Genomic DNA, 21402 nt, shown 5'->3' with positions numbered 1-21402 from the left:
GAAAAGAAACACAACAAAAACACTATAGTTAACTTTTTTTGTTCTCTAATTTCACTCATAATGCCTAGGCCTGATTACTGTCAGACGTGTAGAATATTAAAAAAATAAAATTTCTGACAAAATGAAGCAATAAATCATGTCCAAAGAGTGACAACATGGCACAAAAAAAAAGAAGAGGGACAAATTATGTTTACATTAAATCTATAACTGTACACTGCATTTACTTTTTGAGAATGTTCTTTTACACTTAATGGAAAGAAAAATTGTTCATTTATACACCAATGTTTTAAAATTTGTTGTGGGGTTTTATATAATCAAACTCTAGTAAGCTTTCACTAAAAGAAAAGGAAGCAAACAGAACGCTTGACTTGTTTAATCAATAACACATTAGCAATGTAAATTGAAAAAACAAAAAACAAAAAAAAAAAAACATTTTCATAGCTCTAAAAACATCACTACAATCACAACCATAAATTGCACAATCTTCCATTTCTTGTGCATATGAGAGGGGAAACTTTTCAAAGGATTTAGCACTGCTGCTGAAAGCCTGAAAACTATCAGCGCTCCATTAGCTCCACTGGCTCTTAAGGCCATCTCCCGTTACACCCCCAGCATCTAGGGGATCGATTTCTGGGCTCGAGTTTGCTCTCCGCGGCCCTCTAATGGCAGACGAGGCGGGGAGTCAGGGGTAATACTATACATGCTGACGAGATGCCTCCCAGAAGACAAAAAGGACAGGGAGTGGTGGGATGAGAGGGTAGAAGATGAAAGCAGTTGCTACTGAAAACACTGAGGCCAGGAAAGCAGAAGAGCCTGGAAGTGTGACTGACGACGGAAAGGAGAAGAGAAGAGAGCAGAGATGGAGAGGCTGAGCTCAGGAGAAAGACCAAGAGGAGAGAACTTGAGCATGACTCCAAGAAGAAGAGCTCTTCTGAAGACGAATCGAAATAAACAGACTTGAAGATGTGAGACAGACTTCAAGTCTTCTTAAAGAAACCGGGTCGCCCAGCTCTGTAATGGTGAGTTTCATCCTGTCTTTTGATCGTCAAGTACAAAAAAAGAACCACTGGGTTTTAATGCATGAGGACAAAAGAACCAAAAATCCTCCTTCCATCAGTCAAGATCTGATATTTTACTGATTGTCTTTTTGTGTTTTAGGATTAGGAACATCCAGTTTTCTTTCTTTGTAAGCATGCATGTCAGATGAAGTCATATTACATCTGCAATGAGTATATTCCATAGTAATGAAATATCATTAACCTCAGTGTATGGATACTTTTACCTTCTTAAATCATCATAACAGATCAAGAATCAAACATTCACAAATGCTACAAATGAGAAAAATGCGACAAAATGAAGTTTTGTGATTGTATAGAGTGTCAGAACATTAGAAAAACATTAAAAAGTTAATTTTTTATCAAAACATTACCCTGACAGATTCACTGCACAGAGTGAAATGAGCCAAATCTGTTAGTTTTTAATGAAAATTAGGTTTCTCAGGAGATTTGATTATTACAGAAGACCAATAAAAACAATGAAGCTTGCTGACCATGTTCTGTACATTAAAGTTCATAATTGGTCAGGGCTGCTTTTACATAAATTATTGAATGCCATGTGACATGGCATGGAGATTAGGAACATGCAGTTTTTAGCCTTCAGTCTGAGTAAATACAAAGTACTGTTTGAAAACGAAATCAGCATCTCCATAAAAGTTGTCATTGTAATGTGTGTGTAATAAAAATGCAATTATCGCTTTTTAAAATTTTAAATACTGCAATAAAATGACATAATAAGCCTATTAATAGAGATGGTCCTGAATGAGAATAAGGTTGAAAGGTCACCAACCTGAGAACAGAGCAGCATTACGAGCTCCACCACAGATGTGCTCGACTTCATGCACACCAGACCTGCAGAACACACAAACACCACAGTCAGGAGTCTTTCTTCTCCTCATCTGACAAACACATTTTCCCAAAACACAAAAAATATCAGTGAAGTTACAGAAGACTTAGCAGTTTGGGTTGCTATACAGTCACCATAGTTTAATTTACAAGAGGCATGCCACAGGGAAGACAAAAAGCAGAGAGATTCAGGAAGGAAGGAAGTGGAGGAGGAAGAGAAAGAAGGGAGAAAATTGAGAAAAAGGAACACAGAGACAGTGAATTACAAAACAGGAAGCAGGTGGGCAGACTGAGGACACATTTAGGACAACTTACAATTCAAATGATGCTAAATATAATCTGATCTAAAAACATACATCTCTGTCTAGCTAAGTTCATACAGTGCAAAGTAGTGACTTCATACCTGCTTGACGAATGAGTGAAGCAGCTCAAAGACGCTCATTCACTCTGTGTTTCTCAAACACACACACACACACACACACACACACACACACACACACACACACACACACACACACACGAGAGGGCACACTTGGTGTTTCTCGCACTCAAACATGGCGGTGAGGGACAGTGAATGAGGAGACTCCACAGAGAGGGACGCCAGTTAGAGAAAAAGGAGCCGTGTACAGCACCTGTACCTTCTATGAGCAGTTCCTGCCCATGGCTACCCAGCAGCGTCCTGGACAGGAAGGGAGCGAAGTCCACAAAGATCTCCCTTAGCAACGGCGCCACTTTCTCCAGAGCGCGCTCCAACTTAGTGGTGATGCTGCAGAGGAGAACAGGGCGAGAAAGAAAGATGAAGGAACAAAAGAAGTGAGAAGGTCGTACGTGACACACGAGATCTTAAAATATGTGGGAGTTACAAACAGATGTAAAATACATGCATGACAGAAATGAGCAGGGAAATGGGAGGACAAGAGAAAAACCGGGAGTGTAAACCGGACATGGACGACGCAAAAGGTCAGAATCAAACATGATGATGTGTGGGGTTTGGTGGCAAGGTGGCTGTGTTACTATTGGGAAAGTGCTGCAGTTAAACAGCTGATCATTGAGCAAATGAAATTAAAAATGGATGAAGCAGCTTTACTATATCGCACTCGAGTGTTGAAAACTGGATTGTGTGTTTTCTTGTAGTATAAATGCTTGGTGTTCCTGCATTGAGAATGTTTCATGTACAGAAAAAAGTTTGAATAAATATGGGAGCACTGAAAGTACTTGTGATCCACTTCCTCCTTGTGCTTTACAAGATTTTTTTGTTATTTCTCAAGTAAATGAGCAAAATATATTTCATAATTAAGCTAAGGCAGGTGTTCAATCAACAGATCTCACAGTATTTGTAGAAATTGCCCATTTTAAGGGATCTCCATTTCAACTATATCAATCTGGATGTCCATTTTTTTTATTTAATGCATATTTTCTCAAATTTTGCCTGTGATTTAAAATAAATTGTACAAAAATCGAACAATTTCACAAAAGAAAAAGGCACAAATAATAGTTTACTAAACGGTAGATGTTAAGTTCTGCCGAGTATTGTAAATATTAAGTTAACCTAGCTGGTTATATTTTCAAATTTTTTGTGGCTATTGTTGATATTAGAAGAACAGAGGACAACATTAGAGCAGAAATTTATTTTCCTCTGCTGTTCCTCTTCTAGTTCAAATTTGTATTTAATTAGGTTCTATGAAACGCAGCAGTCACTTTCTAAGGCGTGACAGACATTGGTCTGAAAAACCTAAACTACCAGTAAACAGAGAAAGGACAGTTTCAAAGTGGATTTCTAATATCAGTCAATTCAAGCAAAATTGAATTGCTTGAATTGCCTGAAGGATCCTGAACTAATCGTTCAGTTCAGGATTAGTCCTTTGCTCACATGAGTGGCAGTGGTTATTTTCATAAAAAGTTGTGTGGATCTGCTGTGAAACAAAACAAAACCTGCCAAGTCAAATTCAGCCACTGTGTGAACACCTAACATCTGGAAAACAAAAGATAAAAAAAAAAATAAAAATAATAAAAAATAATAAAAATAAAACAAGAGTTTACAAGAACCAAATAACTTTTTTGGGTTGGGTTTGCTTTAGTCAGAAATCGATACACGATGTGGAGATGAAGAGAATTTTTGTTCCCTCAAAGCGAGAGCCTTAACATACTGAGTGTTGATGACTACTCCATAGAACACCACCTTATATAAAATCCCACCTGCAGATATCAAGTTGTGACAATAGGTGAAAAATTTAGATTAGACAAAAAACGAATCACCATATTTTTGATGTTTGAAAAAAAAAAAAAAAAAGTAAAAACCCTCAAACATAAATCTGTAATAGAAACAGCAATGTTTGTAACTATGGAAACACTTGTGACCTGGGTCCCTGACAAAGGAATAAAGTGAAACCCAGGTCTGATCTAGACTTTGGGCTGAGTGTGTGAAGACAACCATGCAGTAAGGGACAGACTTAAATGTGGTGCAGTAAATGCGAACAGTATGAGCTGTTGGCCTTAAAACAAAAGCGATGCCATCATCTTGCTGAAGCAAAGATGTCCGTCTTTTGTTACATGGCATACAGAGAACATTTAGTAATAGCTGGCCAGAGCAGAAAGGGTGTGGTGGAGGGTGTGGCAGAAGGGGGGGAGTAGGGGACAGGACGGGTGTCTCCTTGCCTAAAACACTGTCCTGCATCTCGGGGGGCTGCCTGGAAGCCTGCCAGAGAGCTAAAAGACTTGAGCTCAGGGGGCGTCTGACCGCTGCGCAGCGCACACTGCGCCACCTCACAATAGGCACTGGAATACAAACCACACATAAAAAACACACATGCAGACATGCACACTGATTAAGGATCACACGTACACACCTCACACTCTCCTGTGTCTGCTAATGATTAAAGTACAAACTTCTACAAATCATTTCCTCTCAAAAATCATTTCCTGGATAGTAAAAACGTATTCAGACTTTAGAGACGTCAACAGTGTTTTTACCAAGACAAAACAAAGGTTGATGTTAATGAAAGTTTCATTTACATGTTCTCTGGAAGACATTAAGAGTGGTGAGCTCAAGTTTGTAGAAATACATTGCTTTGGAAAACTATTTATACCCCTTGAACTGTTTGATATTTTGTAACATTATTGCCAGAAACTGCATTTTATTTGGATTTTATGTGATTTTATGACAGGGTCATGGAAAATTGCCAAGTGAAAGGAAATGTTTTCTTACCAATAGAAAGGGAAAAACTGTGGGTTTAATATTTAATAGAATTTTTTTTTTCCTGCAATTAGAACTGCCGATGCAGAGACTGATTTTTTTGCAAACCAACAAAAATATAAAATAGATATATTTGTGAAAATCAACTTTTGCCACAGAATAAGATTTAAACGTTGACTTGCATATGGTCTAATCCCGCTCTGGGAGCATGTCGAGTGGTGGTGTCTTGATAGAAGATGAACATCTGCACCAAGCTCGAGTGTTTTTCAGCCTCCAACAGGTTTTCAGAAACTCTGAGCAGGTACTCAGCCACAGCTAAAGAAAAGGATTCCCACATAAAGATGCTGCTGCCACAGTGAGTCACTGTGGGGACGCAGTTTTCAGTGCGATCATTCATTTTCTTCCACATGTAAGTTTTCATGTAAGCCAGAAAGTCAGATTTCCAGATGAGTTGAGAGAAACTTCAAACAGGCCATCTACGGCTCCTCCAATGATCATCGTCTTCTTGTTCAATACAGCCCAGTTTTCTGGAAAACATTTCTATTTGTCCTGTCTCTATAGAATTATTCGGGATTGGTTGAGTGCTTCTCTCATTAATGCCATTTGTTCGTTAATGTTCTCCAATACATTTCTGAAACCTTCACAGAACATCTGGATTTAGAATGAGATGAGCAACACAGGTGTTTAATTTACTATTATTTACTACTTAGATGGTTTCTTCAAGCAATTCAAGTTCAAGGGGTATGGAATATGTTTTCTGCACGCTGCAATCAATTGTGTTTTTCTTATCTACAGTGCAGAGCAAGCTAAGACACTGAAACACAGTCATCATGTCGAGGCTGAAGAGCAGCATATAGCGTTGACTAAGTGGGATGCGTCAGTGGTACGTGTGCATGACAGCTTAAAATAAGTATGGTGAGAGGAATATTAATCTTAATCGATATGCACCCTGGGAGCTAGGCGAGCTCATGTTTCACTTCCTCTGGCTGGATGCATCTGGCCCTCCTCCTAATGAGCTCAGTCTGTGTGTGTATGCGTGTGTGTGCGTGTGTGTTGGAACTGCAGCCATTTTTTTTTCCACATTGAGGAGGTTTAATACCAAAGCTCGATCTTATCAGATGAGATTAATGAAATCCCTGTCGTTTGTTCATATTTTCCAATATTTCTCTCTTGTCGATGTGTGTTCAGAGGCAAGTGCTCTGAATTTGCTCGTAAAAAAGATGTATGCATAGCTCTTGCTTCGGCTAAGAATTAGATGCAGCGTTTAAATAAACTGACTGCAGATCTGAGGAATTTGCTACCGAAGCTTTTTGCGAGCTTGTAGCCACATTCCTGAAGCTCCCAGGTCTTCCAGACAATAAATGCATCATCTAACCTCTCTGTGAGCTGTAAGAACTCTCTGAGAAGGAATGAAGGGGCGGGAGTGAGGTGGAAATATGATAACGACACACTTGAAGCCAGACGCATTAAAGTGACAACGAAAACCAAAGAGGAAAGAACAAAAAACAGAAAAAAAGAGGAAGGAAATCAAATGGCTGGGAAGCTTTTACGGCGACGTTTACACACACCTCATGTTCTCCATAGTGTCTTCTGGCATTGGGGCCACTGTCTGCACTGCTGGCAGATTCTTACTAGTTGCACCGTTAACGAACGATGACGAGGAGGAAGAGGATGAGGAGGCAGAGTCTGCGGCACCTGGGTGGTGGGTGGGCAAAGAGGTTAAGAGGAAGAGTGGTGAAAAATAAGACGACCATCCCAGATATGAAACATTTATATCACCAGTCAGAGACAAATAAATTCAATTTGGATGTTATTTTTCCAGACAAGCTGCTGCACCTCTTCTGGTAATGGTTTGTGAAAATAGCTTTGCAATCAATATAAAGAATCCAGTGCAGGGAGCAACTCCCCCCCATCCCCACCCCACCCCACCCAGCCTCTTCCATTATGGATGCATAATACAGCAGTGTATCTCTGACGGGCCGGCAGGGATGTGAATACTAATCTATTTCCCTACAATGGATCTGCTGAGTGTGATGCTGTGTCTGTTTCTACAAGGAGCAAAAAAAGTAAATAAGAGTAAAATGTGGAAGAGCGCTGGTGACAGCCTGAGGGGAGTTTGCTTATTTGCATTAAATAGCTTGTGTTTTCCGTCTCTATTCTCAAACTGTACTCATCGGGTTTCTGTGACGCTGAAACTATTTCTAAAAAGGAGTTGCTGATTCAGCGTCTTTCTATTCAGTTTTTTTTCCCCCCTCTGGCAGGCAAAGTGTGGAAGTAAAAGTACAAGGTGTTTTGAGACAACACAATCAATTCAAATCTGAGAGGCTGAGGAAAAGTCATTCAACAAAAAAATTATATATATATATATATATATATATATATATATATATATATATATATATATATATATATATAAAAAATAAGAAATCTGCATCAGGGTTAGACATGCTTCCATTAAATTCTGCCTGTCCTATAGTTATTTTCAACCTCTCTTTGTAGTCTCAGGGGCCAAGTCTGACTTTATTTTTCTAACATTTTAACATTAAAATATATGAGGAACAAATGAGGAAAGAAAGTCAGTTTTTACGATGGGGCTAATGGTGTGCAAGTGGAAACTGAAATAAATACAAAATTGTTTATACATCAAAGCACATTCTCAATCTTTATTTAATCCGATCACGTCGTTGTATTTATAGATTAAAAATAGCAGGAATTTTTAGTTATTTCATCTTGTAGATATCTGATGTTTTCCTTGTCCAACAAGCCAAAAATAGAAAAAAAATAAATTAAAGTTCTTTACTTTCACAATAAACAACGACATGTGAACTATCTTTTATGTATTTTTTTCCAGCCCCCTGGAGTCAAGCAGGTTTTTGTTGCCATGGAGCGAGTCTCCATCCACATATCCAACATTTTTTCTCTCACCTGTAGTGTTGATCATGCTCTTGGGTGTTGCTGTTGCAGCGGCAAAAATGTTGGGTGTGCTGCCAGGAGTGGCTGATCCACTGGTGGTGGGTGTGCCCACCGTGTTGACAGACAGGCTGCCGGGTGGGGGCTTTTTCACTGGAACAACAACACTCCTGTGGAAAGATGAGACTCAAACGATTAGGCAAAGTGGCACTTGAGACGTTCTTGCTGAGATTGGTTGCGAAATTGCGCCTTATAAATAAACTGAACTGATGTGAAACACTGACTCTGTAGTGCCTGCAGTGTTAAAATGAAGTGACAGGTGACTTTGGTCCTCACTGAGGTCACCATGGCATCTGATGTAGGTAGCATAGCAACCTACATCAGACCTACACAGCATATTTTATTTTGTAAAATAAACAAAGGTCTATTTTACAAATGTTTCTAAATATAAAGACTCAGAAAACTTTCCCTTTGGTTTTGTATAAAACAATTTTCTACAATAGAGATGTGAACAACATTTTCAGGTTTGGGGTGTAGGATTAAAATATTGGAAAAACACAGAATTGGTCAATTAATATACAACTAAATAAGCAAAAATATTTTAATGTTTATTAATAAATTTCTCCATTATATACTTAAAAGAAGAGAAGTTGAATCTTAATGGGTCTTCATGGTTGAATAATAAATATTTTACAAAGATTTGGGCTTGCAACTTAGACCTCAAACATAAGAAAATATAGTAAAAATATATATAGCAAACAATAATTTACAGTGTCAGGTAAAAAGATCTGTAAAAACATTGAAATAATCTAATCTTTTATAGGAGATTGTACAAAGAATTAACAGCAGAGATACCAATAATTGCAGCATTGGGGATTTTACAAAAGCAGTTATTTTAAAAAGTATTTTTTTCCCTCATATTTAATAAATGTACTCAAATAAAACAAGACTAAACACTATCATTTAGCACTAAACTAATATAGTTAAAATCATGTTCTTAGATTTTTATGTATTTATTTGAGTTACAATAAAACAAAAAAGCACTGCTAAGTAAAACTTTTTTCACATTCTAAACAAAACATCCAGATCCAGTTCTACTATTAGAACAGTGGTCTATATCAACATTGACTGTAATAATTGATCAGCTGATGGGGTGTGTCTAGCTCAATGCTAACAAGTCAATATCTTTTCTCTGCAGATCCCCTCGTGAATATGACTGACCTGTCGAAGGAGTGGAACTGCATGGGCAGCATGGGATGCGTCTTCAGAGCGGGGTCCGGGTGGTAGGGCGTCGGCCCGGACTCCTGACCCAACTCCGTACCATCAATGGGAGCCGCCACCAAGCTCTTCAGGATTTCCTGCGTTTCAGGGAAAAAAACAAATCTGGTGAATGGAGAATCATTACATTCTGGTTTAAGTGTACATGTTTCACAGAGAAAAATGAGTATACGACGTAGGAAGGTTTAAACTTTGAAAGTCCGGCTGGAGAAATTCACAGGGTCATACACAGGGTTAGAGAGTATGCCTTATTCAGACTTAGATAAATTTCAGGCAGGATTCTAAAAGATTTGGACAATATTTTTAATGCATCAATTGTAACTGCAAGCTAAAAAAAATAACTAAACCATATCTAAAAATGCCTCACAGTAAATAGATGTTCTTTTCCTGGAATGTTGTTTTTGACATGCCTTGTATTGTGGTGTTCACATATTTTAATTTAAGATTATTTTGTCCAAAATCCAATATTCTAGAAGTCCTGGTCTTTTGTCTACATTGGTACAAACTTTATTCTGACCTTCATGTATTTCTTAGAGTTCTCTAGAAAATAAAACTGATTTGTTGTGAAACATGTCCAAACCTGTCCCACAGGTTTTCGTAGGGTGCCCTGATTTTTTAAGAAGCTCACCTTAACATTGATGCCTTTGTTTGTTTGGCTGATGCTAGAGATGGACGAAGGTGGCGCTTGGCTCGAGTTCGGAATGGATCTGGGATCGTGGGGAGAATCCAGAAGGCTCTCCTGCGACCTCCGGACGTCAGACGACAGACTGCACAGCAGATCTGTCCCTCCACCTCCCCCTCCACCGTTGTCTCTGTCTCTGTCTGTCTCTCTCCCCACCAGGCCCAAGCCAAGCCCACCGAGGCCCACCTCGGAGCCGTTCAGGGACCCAGCCACGTGTCCTTCTTCTCCGATGCCGGAATCCGTGTGGGGGAGGCCTGCCAGAGGAGAGTCATCTACTGGGGTAGGGGTCTGCTTGTCGCGGTCAGAGAAGGCTGTGGATGGGTGCTCTGTTACGATGAGGAAGAAAGAAAGAACATTTTATTTTGTTTATTTAACATGCACTTATATATATGGCCAAATATAAGCATTGTTTAAATTCAGATACCAAAAGAAATCTATGGATATAGGTTTATTTCTTGTAAAGTGTTTTATTTTTGTGTCGATTTCCTCCCTTCTGTTTTATTTGAAATTTTTATCTCGCTGTTAAACTATTGTTGCTTTGCTGCAGTCTGTATTTTCTCCACTCCAGGGTAAAAATGATGAGTCACTGACAAGTTACTATATGATATAAATGGTCCTGAAGCAGAGGGAAAAGGAAAAAAAATCACCTGTACTGGTTGGGGAGTTTATTTCATGGCGGATGCTTCTCCCCGACAAGCTGGTGGACCGGCCGATCTCTCTCTGCGGTTCCAGAATATCTCGGTACTTTGACACCATGAGAACTGAGATGAAGTATACGACTGCCAGTGCCAAAAACTGAGCCTGCTTACTGTCATCCTGCAATAAAACAACACAAACATAAAAAAAACATTATATTGCAAGCACAGTGGGATATGTTTCCTTAGTGTTACAACACAAATAATTCACCAACAGGCATGCTCACCACATCTCTGAAGACTACAGCTCGAAGACGATTGATGTCCACGTCCTGAAGGAGTCTGTCTGGATCCTGCTACAAATATAAGTCATGAAATTGTTGGGTCATTGGTTGTTAGTGTGCTGGCTTTTAAGTGAGACAGGATGTGAATGTCTGTGTGTTTGGTACCTTGCTGGCAGTGGAGGCACTGTGGAGGCTGTCCTGCGACTTGCTGCTGGTTAATGAAGACTTGCAACTTCGATCCCTTTGTCTTTGTCTGCACTCCAGGCAGTTTCTGACGGCCACGCAGCACACTGAAGGGAAATGGAGGAAACAGGAATTTTCAGAATCAGTGAGGTGTTTAAGATGGAAGTCTGAGAAAGCACAAAGGAATCAGAAGCTATCTAAAGGGAAATGGTTCTCTCCATGTCCGCAAGAGAGCAAGACGTAAAGCAGATAACAGAAAGGCTGAAAGTATTTCAGGAAAGTTGCTCTATTTTTAGCTTTTGAAACCCTCTGTTTGCTATATAATGTAATGAATTTTGAAATGTTGGTAGCCGTTTAGAAATCTCAGAGTAATAGAAAGGATCTACATTCTCTAGGAAGGTGTTTCAGATGTGTTAACTGTCCTAGTATAACATGTTAACTGTCCTAGTATAACATGTTAACTGTCCTAGTATAACATGTTAACTGTCCTAGTATAACATGTTAAATGTAGTTTTAAATCTGAACTCTGTCAACTTTTGATCTAAAATATTAGCAAACCTGGTTTTACAATGACTGCTCGCGCTCATGGGATGATGTTGCCTCTAATATAAATAAGACATGATCAACACAGGGAGGTCAAGACTTTTTTGAATATTGTTCTTATGTCATAATCATATCCTTCTTGAAGAGACACTAGAATCAGTGAAAGTCAGTATTGGAAGCTTAAAGCTCCAGAAAATAACTTTTCACTTAATAAAGTCATCTTTAATGAGCCCTTTCCAGGCTCCAAAATAAGATTAAAAGCAGAAATGCACTGCTCTGAATTTTGCAACCAATTTCCAATCTCTTTTTCTTGTGTAGCTTTGACCTTGCAATGCCCATTTGCATCAATTTCTCTTTAAGAACTAAAGCATAAGTACATAACCCAACCTTTTTTCTTCCCTTCCTGCCATGAACCCTTTACTTATAGATACAAGGACGAGAGGCGACATCATGCTGTGTGTGTTACTGGAAAACAGGCCTTTACTATTTTAAAGCAAGAAATTTTTGCAGAGTTTACATTTTAACACCTTTAGCCCACCGTACATTACTGAAACATCAGCTTCTGTGGGTTTTCGCCTTAGAATATATATCCTTACGCCAACTCCAAGCTTTCAAGCAGGTTGCCAACATTTCCCCATCCAGTACGTTCAGAGGAACTTTGTTATACTCTGTTTAGCCTTCTTGTCACCTGCTCAAGTCTCACCCCATCTTGCTCTTTTCACAGTGTGAAGCCACCACAAACTTGTGTCGACACGTTTGAAATAGATCCCCATAAATCCGTGCTTCCTTTGGCTTTATTTATAAAACACCTCAATGATTCTGAAACTAGCTAAGACTTTTTCAGCAAGAAACAACTTCCACACAAAAGAGTGGGCTCACATATGGTAAGTACATAATCACAAAAAGTTGACAAAGCTGAAAATCAACAGTTTAGTCGATTTATTTTTTTCTCCTTCTCTCACAAAAATGTTTTTTTCTCTAGTTTCAAAGTTAACTTATAAAATTGGAAATATTTACAGCACTACTGATACTAAACGCGGCTAACTAAGCAAGGCAAAAAGCTGTAATGATGACGTCTACAGCCATAACCATGAGTGCAGGGGTTTTGATTCTGATCAATACTGAATATGTTAGAGCAGCACACACCGAGGCGGAGACACTGCCTCATTAGCCCTCCAGACGACATGTTCTTCTCTGCTTCGATCTCACTGAAGTTCAGCGAGCTGGCAAACACCAGAACGTCCACCATGGCCATCAGGCGAGACAGAAAAGTGACCGCCGTTTCTGAAGACATTCCCTGTGTCGCCTCTATGTTCTCCAACTCCGTCTGGATTGGGGAGAGGAAACAAAAATGAACACATTGGAGAGTCAATAATAGTGAATATCTCGGCTGTAAGCACAGTGAGAAGGAAGCTCTCTCTGCAGATAAGGAGAGACGGTGAAATCATCTTTTTTTTTCCTTTTTATAAAGAATTCGCCTTTGGGTAAGCTGGGCCTTGGATCAGCATGACTAAATCAGTCATGGCTGTTTGTAACAACAAACAGGAAGAGCAACCTTCAGGGTCATGCTGAGAAATCAAGATGATGAAATCTGGCAACATAAAGTGCTCTCCACAATACACAGGAAATGCAGCCTGATGACACACAGGTGATGGTAACAATTGCTTTGTGACAGCAGCAGTGTGGTTGTAGTCAACATTGTCACTTGAATCGACCTTGTTCTGTGACCTTTAAGCTGGTTCTGTTTTAATCCCAAAGCAGTTATACTGTGATATATGAATACCTATAACCTAATGACAGCATCACGTGTTTAAAGCAAGCGTTTGCTTTGCGTGTTTCACTGCTTCTATAAGCAGAGAGCGCAGATCTGTGGGGAGTCAACAAAGTGCACGCGTCTGGAGGCTCATCAGAGCACAGACAGTTGAGGAATAACAGAGACACAGAGTGAGGACAGAAGTGCTTTGCTTTGGTTGGTGCTCTTAGTTCTTCTGTTGATGATGAGAGTCTCAGGCTCGGTACGCACCTCTCCCCCTGCGCCTCCTCCCCCAGGAATGGGGGTCACCTCCTCTCCCTTCGACCCCCTCTGGGGTCCGGCTCCTCCTGCCTTCTTTGGTGTTGATACAAACGGGACATTCTTAGCAAAAGCAAGTCTCGAGGACGGTCTAAAACACTCTTGTTCTCTCTCTTATAGAAAAGACACTCTAGTCCGGGTCAGAAGTTTACATACACATCGTAAGCATTATGGTCAAATTAGGCTTAAACTTTTAATAACTCATTTTAACCATTCTGTCAAAATTCCAGAAAATAAAACTTTGGTTCAAAAGTGCTTTTGTTTCTAAATTTTCAAAGTAATTTATGTGTACACCTTGACAATTCCTACATTCTTCACAATAAATAGCAAGTTTATGTTGATGTGCGTTTGGGTTCATTTTCTACTTAAACACCAAGTTGTGTCTACGTTTCAACCGTCTACGTTTATTTATCTTTAAGGCAGAGGACCTGAAGGTTTTTGGAGCTTTATGTCAAATTTTGATTCTACATCGCATAGGAAAAATCCACATTGTATTCAAACTTATGCACTCAATTCACACAAAAAAAATTCTACATGCTAAAGTGTTGTATTATAATCCAACTCCAGAAGAATAGCTTTTCAAATACACAATTAAAAGTCCAAAACTAATGGCATTCGTTTCAATGATGTGTTTATAAATGTCTGACTAAAATAATTTTTCTACTTTGTTTGGGGGAAAAAAAATCTAATTTATTTATTCCTTCTATTGTGTTTCCCCTTTTTTCATTTCATAATCAAAAAAGAGTTTTGAAAGAAAAACGTAAAGTCTGACCACAACAAATAATCTAAATTGGAGATTTGATTAGCAGCACAGAAGCACAGCAGAATAAAACACCACGGATGTCTGACACGCATGGGTTAGTGTTGCTCACAATGATAATAAAACTAAAACAGAAAAATTAACAGAGTAGAAAAAGAGGAAGAAACTGTAACTTACAGTGTTGGCACTACTCTTAGAACTCTGCGCATGCAAAACAGACAAAAACAGAGACAAAGAAAGACAAGAAAATACACAAAATACACGCAACACAGAGAGGAAACGAAAGATTAAAATATATAGATGACAGAAAGGAAAAGTTATTTAAATTATAAATCAAATTGTTAATTCAAAGGATTAGAGCAAAGTTGAAATAAAGATCAAAACAGCGTGTTAGAACAAATGTTAAATGCATAAGTTACTAAAGAGAAGAATCCATGTTTTTGAAGAGTTTAATTTTTTCATAAATGCACATATTGTTAAACCAAACAGGATGTTTTACCAATACATTTAAACTTACATAATTCTTGCTCTTGAAGTGTTTTATTGCTTATAAACAAACAACCATAGAACCGAGGGAAAAGACACGTTTTTATTTTTTTCACAAATTCAATGTACATTTAAGAGCTACAATTCTCAGTTCTACCACATGGGGGCAGAGAAGAGCCACTTACGGAGGGGGAGGTGGCGGCCGACAGGAGAGGGAGGATGCCTCCACAGGCAATGATGATGTTGTCCACCATCTGAGAAATGAGGTGGATGGTGTTGTGGACGAAGATGATGTTTTCATTGCTGTTCACGAAATCCATCACTGACTTGGTGGAGTGGCTGAAATAAAAAAGGACAATAAGGGCAGGAAAGTTAACTTGGTGACACAACCGGGGAAAACGTGCAGCTGACCCAATTTTATGCTGCAGACACACACAGCTCACGTGGCCCCACTCACCTCCTCCACACGTGCACGTCCGTCTCCAGGGCAAACAGCAGGTCGGTGAGCAGCCTCTGGTGCATCGGGGACCATTTGAATTCTGGGATCCGGAACATGGTGGTGCGCGGGCCGGGGCTGAACTGACGCCGCTGCTCTTCCGTCATGGGCATTCCCCGGAAGCCCAGGTCGACACGCAGGTCCCGCTCCAGCTGGGCTGCGGTGCGGCCGTGCAGGGCCTGCAAGGTAGAGGACGACTGAAAGGTTAACACTGCGTTTGTCCTTAAGGTTAGCACATAAAAACAAGCACGATTACAGTTCACTTAAAGAAACAAAGGTAAACAAGGGAGTGTCTGCTGTTATGTCATAAGATGAGTTTCTTTTTCTCAGTTCAGGTCAATCAAACTGAGCGGAATAGGGAAGCTGGTTTGCAAAAACTGGCTCAATACCTTTTCAAATGTCCAAACATAGCAAACAGTGTTTGGGCAGTTTAAAATTTCAATAACTAATCGATTGCATTTGACCCAGACTATTACCTTCAGATGAGAAAATAGTCTAGCTCTGTCTATATAAAATTCTGACAATGTGTAGATTAGAGAAAATCCACAATTAACTGAAACCTGTGCACCCAATTCTACTTTTTTTTTATTTATTGAAATATAATCATATAATCATTTTCCTTAATGATTATACTTGAAGGGCTTAAGTGAATCATTAAGAGCTCACAATTATACAATGAGTGGATGTAAACTTCAGACCAGCAGTGTTTGTACTGTAGTTTCACAGAATCATCAGGGATTCTGAGAGCAAAGCAGCAAAGCAGGTAATTATGCACCTTGAGAGTTCATACTCACCTGGGTGGTAGCGGTAGTTTGGATCTTTTTTATGTCTTTGTCTTTCCCATCATCTGACCTCTCTGTATCAGAAGTGGTACTGGCTGTGTCTCCCCCGGTCTTCAACCCCGCAGTCTCTCCCTCTGGCCTGGATGCTCCCTCCCCCTCTGGGAATTCGGGTCTAGTCGCTCCCTGGAGCTGGTTCTGGCTCTCGGCTTCAGCAATAGAGCTGATGTCAGCCAGAGGACTCTGGATCTTGAATGGTCCATCCTCAGGGAGTTCCCCAGGGGTGTGGCTTTGGGTTTGTGTTAAATCGGAGTCGCAGCTGGTCATGTGGGCCAGCAAGCTGAGGTCATCGCTGGCGCTGGTGGTGGAGTGAGCGGGGACGCTTCCTGATGGAGCAGGCTGGTCCGGACTAGGAAGAACAAGGGGATCTGTGGATGCCAGAGCTGGAAGCAGCTTCTCATCAACCTGGTGAAGATAAAATCCAAATTGGTAGCGAGAAGAGGATGATGAAGCTACACAAAAACTATTTGAATTAATCAGGGAGAGCGATAATGAGAGCCTACCTTGCTAAAGAGAAATCCATTGTTGCTTGGAACACTGTCTTTCTCATCAGCTAATGTGATGAGAGGACCCATGTTCCCATCATCCTCCATGCTGACTCTCGAAAGTCCCAGGCTGGTCCCGATTCCAACCCTTGAGCCTGTTGTGTCGTCTTTGGGCCCCAGATTCCCGTTCAGGTTCGGAACAACAGAGCAGTAAGAACTGTCCAGGAGAGAATCCACTTCTACTAGAGGTCCGTTTTCTATTCCTACCCCGCCCCCACTGCCTCCCACACTTCCACTCAGGCCCTCTGGAGACAGGTCCAGGTCATCCAGCTTCACCTCAGTGGCTTCTACTTTTTCCGCCTTAATGTCCACCAGGAGGTCATGGACCTCCACTCTCACCCCTGGACCAGCACTCTGCTCCCCTGGCGTCAAAGCTTCACCGTTCGGCCGCTTCACTGAACCTTCAGCAAGAAGGTTGCGCGAGTCCCCGCCTGCCCCTTCGCCGTACTCTGCTTCGCTTTCGGGGGTCTGAGTCTGAGAGTTGTCATCTATCTCTAGATTCCCGTTAACGACGGGAGCCGGTGTGGCCGAGAGGCCGGAGATTGTGGAGACGGAGCCTTTCTTTCCCTTCTTCATGTTTTCCTCCTCCTGACGCTGGTACTCTTCATACATCTTAGCTAAGTACTCCTTATGGGCTTCATAGGTCACCTGTGACAGATGGTGGGATATAATTGGAAAGGCGATCAGAAGATGTGTACCGAGAGCAGCTTCCCTCCACATCCATACTCAGAAGGTAGTCCCAAGGGGGGCTATAGATCATCACAACCAGACAGCATGAACAAAACTGGGACTCCAGTCTCTAGAAGCATTAAGGCCAGAATCCATAAAATCAACTCAATTTTACATTGAGAACAGGGCAAGATAAAAAAAAATAAAAATCTGTGACAGAATCCATGGGTTTTAAAGCAATTATATACGTTTTTTTTTTTTTTTTTGTTTACTTAGGTTTTTTCTTTGGAATGCATCTGTAAACACATAAGTGCCCGTTATTGCTAATAATATATTCCATACAGCCATATAATTCCATATAATACGTTATTAATCAGTTTGTCTGTAAGGGGGTTGAGATGGCATTTAGTCTAAAAAGGAGCTATGTCAGTAAACTAAATCTTACTCAGTTCTGCACAGAACTATATTTCGTAAATAAAAGGACACTGAAGATTTAAGTTTTGCAGTTTCCACTCGTACCTTAGAATGCGCAATGGAGAGAGTATCAACCCAGACCCTCCACCCTCCCCATTCGTATTTGATAGCATGGTAGAGAAGGATCCTGAAGATGTTGTACACCATTTCCGTTATCTTCTGTTCCTCTGGGTTCTTGGGGTTGATGTATCCAAGGGAGAACATCCAGTCCTGCCACACCGAGCACTGCAACAGGCAGCTGAAAAAAACCCAAAAAAAAAAAAAAAAAGGTTGCATGAGCTGTCCATGGCAAAATAATCAGTTGTAAAATAAAATGATTAGTTATGAGGTGGAATAAATTCAAGAAACTGGTTTTGTTTTGGTTTTACCGTCGGTTTTCACGGCTGTTGCTGAAGAGTTTAATCATGTCGGAGAGGAAGAGTCTCCGGACTTCCATCAGCTCAGAACTGGGCGTGGAGTTCTTCAGCAGCGTAGCCACTACCTTCAGAATCACTGGCAGAAACAAGAAAGAGTCCATAATAAGGGAGCAGGGACAACAAGAAACTGATGTGTGAGTGACATCAGTAAGTGGGAGATGGGAGAAGAGCTGATTTTCAATCCAGACTTTGTTTGCATTACCAATAAGAAAAGAACGGCAGATGGAAGCCACAGAGGAGAGCTTCGTTACTTACTGGGGTTCTGGATCTTGACAGAAGAGTCTGGCTCAGGGTGGGGTTTGTGAACCACCTGGGTGCACACCTGCTCCGTCAGAATCTGCATTGACAGAAGTTCAGCGGATGCCATTTAAACAGCATTCAGACCACTTCTATCCCGGTTATGTAAATTTGTATGGAAATGTAGAGAAAGGAGATGCTGTCACAATTACCTACCTCATATAGCGTGTTGTAGGTGGTGATGGAAACCGTGTTGGTGTGCATCATCAGCCTTTCTCCCAGCAGTGTGAACAGACTGTGTGTGTGCATGATCTCCACCTTCCTCCTGCACAGAAACAGAAAAAAAATATTGAATATTATTTCGGATCATTGTAATTATACCCAACAGTGATTGCCACTGAGAAAACAAAATATTAGTAGGTTGTAAAATTGTACCATGTCGTTTTTAGCAGGATCAGAGAACAGCACTGACGTTTGCTAACAAAACACTTTTGGACTGAATATATAAAATGAACGGTTTTAAAATTTTGACAATCTGCCAATACAAGGAGATTGTGATATCATATCAAACCATGGCATTTGATCTTTTATATTAAGGAAAATGCTAGACAAATGGCAGAAAAAACATTTATTAAGCCAAAGCTTGCCTTTTTCTAAAGCCAACAGCCACAAGGGGAAATTCATTTTCACCCCTTTTAACTGGGATGAAATTGACTTTCACCCCTTGTAAATTCTGATAAATTACTTAAAATTAATTACAAAATTTAACAATTACATAAAAAAAAGTCATCTTAAATTGTACTTACTGCCACTTTATTAGGAACTTTTTTATTTTTAAAATGTTTTAGCTGAAGCAAAAAAAAAAAAAATAGAATAATATTGTTCGACATGAATAAAAATTGTATTTTCACACCAACAAGGTGCCTTTCACTAAGGTGTTAATTGAGATGGTGATTCAGATGTTGTTTATTAGCTTAACAAATCAACTACACCTCCAGCTTGTCCAGCTTTTCTCATATTCCTTGAACACATTATGATATGCATGATGGGATTTGGATGCTGAAACAACAATTTGGGAAGCTAATTATTGTTGCATAAAAAATATTTTAATGACTGTCCAGTTCACAGATAAATCCAAAAGATGTTGTTTTTCTCCCTGCCTGCCTGTAGAGCTTACAGTTTTAACTGTAACATTGCTTTAAAGCAATTTCCATTTAACCCACACCTAGAATAGTAAGAAGCATCTTGTATTCATTATTTTTTATTCAACAAAGCATCCTCGACATCTTGTATGACCGCAATAGTGTTGCTTTTTTTAGTCGTGCTGATGTAACACTGAATTTGGCTTAGGGATGGCATGAAATGCTCTTAAATCCTGCAAAAGTATGCAAATGGCAGTAAAATTTGTGGTGGGAGCAGATTTTAAGTAGGTGGGGGACTGATTATGTAGGGCTCAGGTGCAGCCTGGTGTCCCTCTTCATGTTGTGCAGCAAGAGGTGTCCATGTCACATGGTACGACTAAATCCCCCAGCATTCATAGCCCCTCATCAAGATTTCTCCTCCCTTCGAGTGCTGACTGTCACAATGAATTTTCCGCCCGGACATGCTGATGAGATCTCCACACAAACATGAACAAATAGATTGTATAAAGCTCACTGGAGAGTGAAATGCTGCCGTTCTGAAGTTGCTTTGTAGTGCAATAGTGAAAAATCTCACAGTTGCTCTGCATTTATGCAAAGTTTGTTCTTTTTTTGGCGACTGAAACAAACATTCATTTTGTGAGTGCTATTACTACAAGAAAACGACTCAACGTTAGCTATTCTCAGCAAAAGTCAGGAAAACCACAGAGATGCAGAGGCTGTGCTTTTTATTACACTGTCAAGACAGACGTTAAAGCTGCGAGAGGGTGAGAGAGTAATACTTTCAGCACATAACAGAAAGAGGAGGAATTGCTCCGTTTTCTCATTTGGAGTCGTCAACTTTCATTTTTGAAACATGCTTTATTTGGAAATGCCGGCAGCTGTTTAGAAATCTCAAAGTTAATGGAAGGGTCAATCTTTTAAAATATCAACAAAGAGACTGATATGTGGGGGCAAATTACACTCATCTTCAACATATCATGATAAGCAAGTTTAAAATAAAAGTAAAAATAAAGTAAAAAAAAAAAAAAACATCAGAATTATTTTGCCTTTGTTTTAAGACGAAGTAGAACGTGTTTTCTCTAAATGCATATTGTAATCTCTTCCCCTAATGTTAACTAATGACCACTGATGCGAGGAAGGATTAAAAATATATATATATATATATTTTCAGTACTGTTCCTATAACACAGTTCATAAGGAGAAATCGGAATTTCCGAAAATTGGTATCGAGCTTGTTGAAAGTAAGAAGTTGGAGATTGATGCCAAAATTTAGAGTGCTTAATTTCTATCCTAAAATTTCCCTAATCCGTCACTGCCAGGCACAGGAGATGAAAGAAAGCGGATAGAAAATAAAGTTCTTACTTGTGACCGAGGTGTTTAAGGAAGTAGCCTAGAACTTTAAGGGCCTGAACTCGTATACTTTCGCTCTTGGAGGCCAGGAGTTTGCAGATCACCCTGTAATAACAAGAAACATACAGGTATTAAACTCTGAAATCTTGTGGGTTAAGAAAGAAAAAAAAAAAAGATTATTTCATGATTTGTATACAAGGTTAAAATTTTCCATTTCAAAACTCCACTCTTTATCAGATTCAAATTCTAGGATTTTTATAGCATTTTTATACAAATCTCAACATATAAGCAGAATGGAATTAAGCAAG

At 39.8% G+C, this 21402-nt stretch overlaps 1 protein-coding gene and 1 long non-coding RNA gene across 5 annotated transcripts in view; one reads left to right on the top strand and one right to left on the bottom strand.

The window, feature by feature from the left end:
* The window catches only part of nbeaa (neurobeachin a), a 123800-nt gene that overhangs the window by 20081 nt on the left and 82317 nt on the right, over positions 1-21402 (bottom strand). Inside the window, exons 17-38 of one of the 4 annotated variants that reach the window (XM_015038910.1) lie at positions 21107-21199; positions 18819-18927; positions 18621-18702; positions 18318-18441; positions 17995-18187; positions 16765-17454; positions 16217-16666; positions 15384-15601; positions 15112-15265; positions 14618-14641; positions 13633-13716; positions 12756-12936; positions 11049-11173; positions 10887-10955; positions 10612-10780; positions 9911-10290; positions 9226-9362; positions 8020-8174; positions 6663-6789; positions 4557-4676; positions 2534-2667; positions 1846-1907 (exon numbers count right to left, since the gene is read on the bottom strand). In XM_015038910.1, the coding sequence (XP_014894396.1) occupies positions 1846-1907; positions 2534-2667; positions 4557-4676; positions 6663-6789; positions 8020-8174; positions 9226-9362; positions 9911-10290; positions 10612-10780; positions 10887-10955; positions 11049-11173; positions 12756-12936; positions 13633-13716; positions 14618-14641; positions 15112-15265; positions 15384-15601; positions 16217-16666; positions 16765-17454; positions 17995-18187; positions 18318-18441; positions 18621-18702; positions 18819-18927; positions 21107-21199 (3880 nt within the window). The remainder of the gene's footprint in view (positions 1-1845; positions 1908-2533; positions 2668-4556; positions 4677-6662; positions 6790-8019; positions 8175-9225; positions 9363-9910; positions 10291-10611; positions 10781-10886; positions 10956-11048; positions 11174-12755; positions 12937-13632; positions 13717-14617; positions 14642-15111; positions 15266-15383; positions 15602-16216; positions 16667-16764; positions 17455-17994; positions 18188-18317; positions 18442-18620; positions 18703-18818; positions 18928-21106; positions 21200-21402) is intronic. The other 3 variants (XM_015038911.1, XM_015038913.1, XM_015038912.1) reach the window with 3 other exon arrangements.
* On the top strand, positions 126-9287 carry LOC106951397 (uncharacterized). The gene is made up of 3 exons (XR_001425811.1): positions 126-1019; positions 5890-5977; positions 9203-9287. It is a non-coding gene; the product is annotated as an uncharacterized LOC106951397 (long non-coding RNA).

Source organism: Poecilia latipinna, unplaced genomic scaffold, assembly GCF_001443285.1.
Source record: "Poecilia latipinna isolate Pla-1442-1.1 unplaced genomic scaffold, P_latipinna-1.0 Scaffold457, whole genome shotgun sequence".
NCBI lineage: Eukaryota > Metazoa > Chordata > Actinopteri > Cyprinodontiformes > Poeciliidae > Poecilia > Poecilia latipinna.
This window is presented reverse-complemented; position numbering and strand designations above follow the sequence as displayed.